General features: G+C 34.0%; 1 protein-coding gene across 1 annotated transcript; it reads right to left on the reverse strand.

Moving 5' to 3' along the window:
* Positions 1 to 538: 538 nt before the first annotated feature.
* On the reverse strand, positions 539 to 7993 carry LOC107639174 (subtilisin-like protease SBT2.6). Its single transcript, XM_016342617.3, has 11 exons — positions 7484 to 7993; positions 6735 to 6963; positions 6146 to 6290; positions 5636 to 6030; positions 5078 to 5173; positions 4906 to 4978; positions 4283 to 4568; positions 3339 to 3664; positions 2858 to 3125; positions 1763 to 2044; positions 539 to 1173 (listed from the first exon to the last, which is right to left on the reverse strand). Exons 2-11 carry the CDS (start codon positions 6914 to 6916, stop codon positions 764 to 766), a joined length of 2463 nt encoding a protein of 820 aa, XP_016198103.2. The 5' UTR covers positions 6917 to 6963; positions 7484 to 7993; the 3' UTR covers positions 539 to 763.
* Between the last annotated feature and the right edge of the window lie 943 nt (positions 7994 to 8936).

An 8936-nucleotide genomic window follows, 5' to 3' on the forward strand; every position in this document is an offset into this window, starting at 1 on the left:
GGATCAAATCATTATGTTAGCATGGCAAAATATTTCCAAAATGTCTAAATAAAATCTTGTATTCTTACTTTATTTCACTAATCTTTTGACTTCAGCAACACTCCACTTGGGAATTTTTTACTCCTTTAAAAACTGTTTGTTCGTGAGAAAATCAGTAGTCTTAGACCATATAATTAGTTATCCATATGTTTGTATCTAGTTAGGCTAAGTACAACACACCTTTTGAGTGTGGTTTTTCTCCGGATCCTGCATTAACGCGGAATGCTTTTGCATCGGATTACTTTTTTTTTTGTTTATGCTTGTATGCTTGTATCTTGTTAAATCCAAAACAGTTAATATTCTCATCAGCTATAAATTAATAAATATAATGCATTTTAGAAGAGCCAAATCCCTCATTTAGATATATGCTGAGCCAATGCAATTACTCCAGTGGTAGATGCTGTATTCCCAACTATATTCTAAATCCCAATTTCCCTTAATTATGAATTGCAGCAAGCAAGCAATTGTGGGAGGAAGGGAAACATGTGTGAAGAAGACATTTCACAAAGCAGCTTCTCAAGAAAGCACTTGAGAATGAGAACAGTAGCAAAACTTTATATGTTGAGTCTCTCCGCCTTTTACACTTGCTTACCTTTACAGTTTACAACCTATATATTCAAGATCACATATGAATAAATCTTAAAGGACATACCTTATTTCTCCACAAGTTACAAAGAATATTACAAACATAGCTTTGAGCTTTGAACTTTGAGACCAAATTAAGCTATCTTGAGTATCCATTGGCCAGAACAGGGATCCTCACCTTGTGACCTCTGCTCCCTTTCATCAAAACCTCACCAAAGCTATAGGTTCCGGTCACTGACCGAACTGTTAGTGTCACGGTAAACTTACGCGATGCGCCTGGTCTGATGGTCATTGCTGGAGGATTGACTTCAATGGCAACTGCAGGGTCCATTCTAGCTGTATTCACATATGTTTCTTCTTCCCCTGCAACATTTGTGACGGTTCGGGTGACAACTCGAGTTCTTACTAGATGGGAGACTGTAACGGAAGGACTGTTTAGATTTGCTGGGTTGCCCATTGTGTTGTTGCATGGTGTGTTTGTATAATTCTTTATCTCATGAATGTCGATGCCGGGTGTTGTGCACAAGAACCCTAGATAATCATTGTATCCTGCAAAATTAATTAGGTGGTTTTATTATTCATTTATCTTTAGGTTTTCACTTCATGATATAATATTCAAAATCATTTAGGGAAGACTCACATTATTTAAATAAGTTATTTTATTGGATTTTAATAAGTTAAAAGCAAGTGAAGACAATAGGAAACAGAAGATCCACATCTAGTAAAGATATTTTTAAGAACTGATTTGAAAGAGGTATGCAGAATACCCTTTATTTTATTACTTTGATGAAGATTTACCATTTCCATTCTAGTTGTCATGATAATGACTTTATTTTAATTTGGACAAGATTCCATTCTGATAAATTTCAAATTCGTTTTGCAAAACATATTAAGCATCCCAAACTGGCACTGCATAGATGTCCCGGCCCCAATGCCAGTTTCTTGTTTATCATTCTTATTCTTTCTGGCTAACTCTTCAAATCAGATTCATCAAAATTCAGTTCAAATAAATTCTTGAATTTTACTTACCTTGATTCTCATATCTATGTAAATTCATGTTTCAGAACATTATCCTGACAAGACTAAAGTATAGAAAATAAAAAAATAAAGGTTATCTAAGAGGGAAGAAGTAATAAACCTGCATCAAAGATTAGCCCAGGGTCCAAAGCATCTCTTGGATTAACATGTCCACTCCCATAATCAAAAGGAGTAGCTTTTACTAGCTTCATCGCCTGTGTTTCAGAATATTGCTGTGCTAGAATAGGATTTCCTGCTCTGTCTAGAGTTGTTGATGTCGTCATCAAGGCTGATTTGATGGCGGCAGGGCTCCAATGTGGATGTTTCTGCTTTATGAGAGCCGCAATGCCGGCTATATGTGGAGCAGCCATGCTAGTTCCAGATATCATGGCAAATCCCTCTCCTGCTTAAACAAAAATCACTTAACATAAATCAAATCCTATAGCATATTGATATCTTTGCTACAATGTTTTTCTTCCACCCTCCTCAATCATGCAATGGTTCTTTCAATAATACTATAAAACTACAGAAGCGCACCCCATTTTCCAACAATGATATCATAGTAAGGGCCCATTTTGTTAGCCAAATTTAGATTCTAAGCAGACTATAATGAGAAGTTTACTGGGACATTTATTTAAAAGGTAAAGAAGTGACTATTTGTCTAAATTAATCTATGTGGTCAGAAAGGACGATAGAATCATACCTCAGGTGATTCGAGTGTGTAAGATGTATAGATGAAAGTAAGAATAGGCCAAATAAATAGAGGAAGAACAAGACCAAAAAGGATAAACAAAACCACTGAAAAGGGTTTAAACTTCAATTTCAATGGTCTGTCTAGACATTTGACAGGGCATATCATCTTTTGATCGATGTAATTAACACTACCTAGTGGAAAAATTGTTGTTGCTATTATTGTAATCTTAGAACAAAAATAAAACATGAAACTTCAAAATCAATTATTAGAGGAATTTTAGCCTATTAAGGTCATGTGCATGTTCTTGTTTCTGCGACTAGGCTGTCCTATGTCGGTATCAAATGTTGCTGTTATCAATGAATTTCCCAGATTATTAACATGGACAAAAATAAGAAGAAATCATGTTTGCCCCATCAATCAACTCAGCTAGCCCTATGGTGCAGTTCAAATGTTTATATATAGGCTGAAATTTCAAGACATCGGCTACTAAGGGGACAACAACTTAATCAAACCATTACTTACCAATATAATTTGGTTCATCAGTTCCATTTAGAGACCAAGCACCCCAAATTAATGATCCCGGTGCCAATATATCTGGCTTGAGAAGATCTGCCTCTTGGAAATTAAAGTCCTTTATATTTGGTCCTCTTGCAGAGAATAAAGCCACCTGTGGTGCAGACTTATGAAGAATAGGCATCAAACCATCCCCAATTTTTCCAGTACCTTTGAAACTCTTCACCCTTCCAGTCCAGTCTCTTGGAGTGGAGATTTTATAATAATCTATTAGTTCCTGAAAATGATGATTTCAAATACAAAATGATATTATAAATATCACATACTTTGTCATCATTAAGAAAAGTGCTAGAAGCATATAAAATAAGTATTAGAAAACAATAATAGCAAAGTGCCTGATTGTGGAATAACTTAAACAGATGGAAAAGCGTAGCAGTCATATATTTGGTCCGCCCCAAAATAAATATATAAGCAAAGACAAGTCAAGTACCTTTGACTTGCTGACATCTGCGATAACAATCCCAGGAATGCCAACAGGGACTGGATCAAATTTTGCTCCAGGAGAAACAGTTTCAACACAGAGAACAAATCCAGCTGCACCAAGAGACTTCGCTGTTTCTGAAACCTTTTTTATTGATGCAGAACCAACTACAAAGTTGAAAGAATAACCACAAAGAAGAATGTTCCCCTTTATCAAGTTCTTGTTTAGAAGTTCAGGTCTCTGGCAATCCGTGGGATTGTACTTCATAACTGAGGAGTCTAGCACAACATCATTTGCAGCAACTAATGTGTATGATTGGTTAAAATGTGTAGAAGCTGCCCAAAGCCGTGCCAAAGAATGGAGACAACCATAAATATACTTCGCACATAAGCATGGAATTACAGAAGAATAGTGATAACCAAACAAAACAAAGCTATTGGCCAATTTCACTACTGACTATATTTTTTCATTAATACTAATATTAAAATCATCCTACTATTCTTTCTTTTGAGAAAAAGGAAATAAGTAGATAAAGAGAATAGAATGATATTAGCATTTTCTGCTAGCTACTGGCACCAGCATCAACAAGGAAAAAGCAGTACCAAAACTCTCTAATGATCAGAAAAGTAAAACACTTAAGCTGGTAAAATGATTTTTACATTTTTCCAACTATTGTACAGAAACACACTGTAGCCTATTCCAATCCTTAGTCCCAAGGAGATCTTTACCTACCCTATAAATAATTGATGTTATCCATAGAAGAAAATTATATGCATGTTTTCTCATTCTTTTCTGTTTTCATTGTAGCACTCAAAAGAGCAATGTTGATATAATCAATAAAAATGAGTCATAACTGAAAAGAGACTTATTCTACACGAGACTTCTCTTTCTGTTTACATTCTCCTTCTAATAGTTACAACCCAATAAACGTAGTGGGAAGTTGGAAAACTTACGTGATAGACCAATTCCAGCCAAGATTTTACCATCTCCAAGAGTCAGATGATTTTTATATCTACGATCATCAATTGCTGCAGCTACGGATGCTATCCATGGACTATACGAAACTAAAGTCTTAGGAAAGGGGCCACCATTTCCGGCAGCCTGTGCAACAAAGACACCAGCTTTCACAGCTCCAAGAAGCGTAGCATCAAATGGGTTTAAATAAGTGGTTTTGGTGGTTGCTGGAGGACTGTTGGGTCCAACAGAAAGGCTGAGTATATCAACCCCATCATGTACAGCCTGTAAACTCTCAAATTTAAACAGTTAGACATGTTGGGCTGAAACACTATCCCTTAAAAAGTAAAGACTGCATAACAGATTTCATCTAATGCCAAACTTGAGTGTTGAATTTAGAGTAACTTTAAAAAAGAAAAAAACTTCTTAAAAGCATCTCCTCTTGAGCAATCCAGTGTAATGGCTAGCAATTTTTAAAAGAGAATATAACGTAACAGTATTTTCCAACCTCAGTTAATGAACCAAGAGAACTCAAAAATCTTGGGAAAATATATATTCTGTTGAACAATTGAACATTCGGAGATGAAAGATTGAGAAAAGTATTATAATTATAGGTGTATACCTGATCAATTGCAGCAACTACATCTGCAATGAAACCTCCAAAGAGTCTATAGAGTGCTTTGTACACAGCAATCCTGAAGACAAACATAACAGATGTCTAACTCTAATGCAACAAAAAGGATTACATTTCCCAGTTTCATAAACAATTCATCTAGGGAATTATCGTTCCTCACCTGGCACGAGGAGCCATTCCACTTGCTTTCCCAAATTCATGTCCATGCATCCTCACAGGAATTCCATTTCTTCCAGCCGCAATAGAGGCAGTATGACTGCGAAATGAAGATGCAAAGATGATCAAGGAATTGTTCAATGAAAATCGTTTACCAACTAAGAAGATAAGGTTTCAAGCACGAATGCCAATACTATCCACTTCAAATGTTTTAAAGACAGACAGAAGAACTGGAATTGTGTAGTCTTTGCAAACTGGAAAGGTTAAGATTATATTTCAATTTCAGCTCCGCATCACTTTCAAGTTATAAGGATGCATCCCATTCTCAACCTTGAGTAGATGTTCCAGAAATCCCACGAAAATTCATGATAGGATTTCCATTTTGAGCTATACTGACCAATTAATCTATTAGATAGCAATATTTACTCCATGTAGAAACAAAAACAAAGAGATAAACACCGGTTGCTTTAATTCTGAGCAAAGGACTCGTCATAGTATAACAGAAGAGGGAATCAGAGTTTCAAAGTAAGATGGTAATGAAAAGTAAAATAGGGTCTCTTACCTTCCATGCCCATCCCCGTCCAAAGGAGAAGCAAAATCAACTATAGGGTTAAATGCCCCAGCAGCTATTGCAGCTTGAGCAAAATGCTGTGCTCCTATAATCTTCCCATTACAGAAACTTCTCTTAGTCTCCGGGTCAACTTCACATTTTCCTCTATACGTTGGAAGTGGCCCATATGGTTCAGTATTATAAGTGACAAAGCTGGGATGGTGAGGATATATCCCAGAGTCCACAAATCCAATCACTATGTTTTCTCCGGCTCGATCATAGCCACCTCCTGTCGGCCACACTCCAGTTGGAAGCCCCAAAAATTGTGGTGTATGTGTTGTAAGTCTCTTCACTTTCCAGTCCCTCACAACAGATTTAACACCAGGAGCATGTCTAAGAGTTTCTGCCTACTAATATAAGAGCAGAACACAAGGAAATTAGTGTGCAGAAATGAGTTTGGAAAAGAAAAAAATATTGTTTACTACCAATTGAAGAATACTAGAAAGATCATAAAGACATCACCTGCTCTGGGGAAAGATGCACAGCAAACCCATTTATAAGATGTCGATAGCTATAGAGTTTTGTGTACGTCCCAGCATCAAACAACATTTCAAGTAGCATATCATGTCTTTTCTCAAGGTGGCGTGCATAAGAAGTGACCAATTCACTGCAAGAAGTTCAAAATAGTACAGAAAGCGGAGAAATTAGCAACGCAGAAATCAGTATCCAGTTCTTGATCCAGCAAACATTTAGCATTTACTTATGCACATCACAAACTTTAGTAAATATCTCCAATAACAGAGTTATGGTGAAGTTACCCTATATTAGAAAATAAAAATGTAAATATCTCCAATATTTATGTTAACTTAAGCTTGGAAGAACAACTTATATAAGAAATTATTGCCAATAATTCATTATTCTAAAGTCTTAACCGCTTAAAACCATTACATTCTTTGTTTCCAGAGTGCATAAATTCATTCATGCAGAATTAGTCCAATTACAATCTTGAACGAAAACAAAGTTTTTCCAACCGTTTAGATTCTTTGTTGATTGAATTGTTGTGATTATTAAGAAACATAAAAAACTGGAGAATATATTCAAATGCAAGTACCTTGTGGTATCGATCTTCTCATCAGATTCCACAGCAGTAGCTTCAAACCCATCGATACCGCCGGTGTAACTTATGATAGGCTCACCTTCAACGGTTACTATATAAACCTCTGCCTTCCCAGGTTCAAGAATATTGGCCAATATAATTATTATAAATATACACCAAAACTCCACCAACCTCATTTTTCAAATTATTGGAGTTCCCAACTTGAATAGCTTAAGCTTGAGATCTGTTTCATCATACATCAGTGTCATTAGACAAAATAATTAGAAGTATAAAATAGCAAAGAAAAGAGAGAATAATCAAAGCCAAACTGAGTAATTAACAACAACAATAACATTGATACCAAGTCAAGACAGTAAATTACTAATTTTTAGAAATAGAATGTGTTAGTTTATATATACAAATAAAAATGTTTTCATAATCTAATATTCCTGACACTGATAGCAGATTAACATAAAATAAACCAAGAGTTCCTAAAATATTCTTTAAATAAATATTTATACAGCAGAGCGTGTGACAAAAATATTGAGAGAGAGAGAGAGAGAGACAGAGAGAGGACGCACAAAAAAATTATTACAAAAACAAATCCGCAAATTTCTGATATTAGAAAAAAAAAAACAGAGTAACCAGAACTCGCAATAACAAAAATAGAATGACTAATCAGGGAAAGAAGGTTCAACATTCACAATAACAAATCATTAGGAATGAAGAATGAGGAATGAAGCAAAAATAGAAAGCAGTTATACCAATGTGACAGACTGTATGATGATCGAAGCAGAAGAGCAAGCTACAACTGTAAAAAGGAGATTAGAAGATTCATATCGCGGACATTGCGGCGCAGAATAAAGTGATAACAAGAAGTAGAAGAAGCAAAGAATCGTCGGCAACAAGAAGAAGAAGAAGAAGAGAAAAGCGAGAATGGAGTGTGAGTGTATATGTATGTATGTATGGGATGGGTGTAGTCTATTGTAGTAAGAGAGTGGACACCATGGTTGGGTGGATTCACGAGCACGCCATTGGAGTGGCGATCTAGATCGGGTGCAGAGGAGTGCACCTCCACTTCCCGTGATCGGAGATCTAACGGTCACCGTTTAGTGCCATGCTCTGTGGAACTGTACTCACAGACTGGGTGACAGTGAGTGAGTGAAGGAAGTGAAAAAATAAAAATAAGCTAAGGTGTGGGGTGTGGAGCATGGGTCAGGGTCAGGGTCACACTCTCACATGTTTTTTTATCAGAGACATGATAATTTTATGATAATTTTCCTTGTAATAAGACAACCTTATGGAAAATTTTGTAATATATTTATAATCTTCAACTAAAATAAATTATTAATAAAATTTTTAGAAGGTTTTGTGATAAATTTAAAGATTTCGAAAAAAAGTATTAAACAAGTTTTTTTTGAAATAATTAAAATAGATTTATAAGTTTCTGATAAGACAATAAATTCTGTCTAATATTTTAATGTGAATTTGATTTATATTTTTATTTTCTATTTTCTAATATTTCTGTTCTTATAATTTTATGAAATAAAAAACGAGAAATAAAAATAAGAAATAAAATTTTATTATTTTTACTTTTTTTATAAAATTTTAAAAATAAAAAAATACTAATAATAAAAACAAATGTAAAAACACAAACTAAATACATTTTTAATTTTTTAAAAATCTATAAACATAATATTTTAAAATTTATTAGTTTTTTTTTTTAAAAAAAGACCTATAAATATAACACATTTTTTAAAAAAAAAACTTATTTAATATTTTATCTTTCTTAAATTTCTATAAGTCCTATATAATTTTTTCAAAAATCCATTTGTCTTTTCCTGTAATTTTATTCCTTCATTTTTTCATATTAACGTACATTTTTTCATAAAAAATATTTGAGATATTTTTGGTGTACTTTAAACACATATCTATTTATGTACTTTAATTTATATGTGTATTTTGAATAAAAAATGTATTTTATTCGTTGTCAGGCACAGTGCGCAGCAACAGTAGAGCAGAGTCGAGTTATAATGGAATTATTGTCGTTTTCCAAATACGAAATTAGTTTCAAAAACAGATGTACATGTACCATATATATTTTTGGAAATGTTGTGTAGCTAAATAATATTAAACTGTCAAAATTTATTATTTTTTAATTTTATTTAATATATTTTATAATAAATAAATATTAAATACGATAGATTTAAATTATTT

The sequence above is a fragment of the Arachis ipaensis genome, chromosome B4, assembly GCF_059453495.1.
Source record: "Arachis ipaensis isolate K30076 ecotype BB chromosome B4, ASM5945349v1, whole genome shotgun sequence".
Classification (NCBI taxonomy): domain Eukaryota; kingdom Viridiplantae; phylum Streptophyta; class Magnoliopsida; order Fabales; family Fabaceae; genus Arachis; species Arachis ipaensis.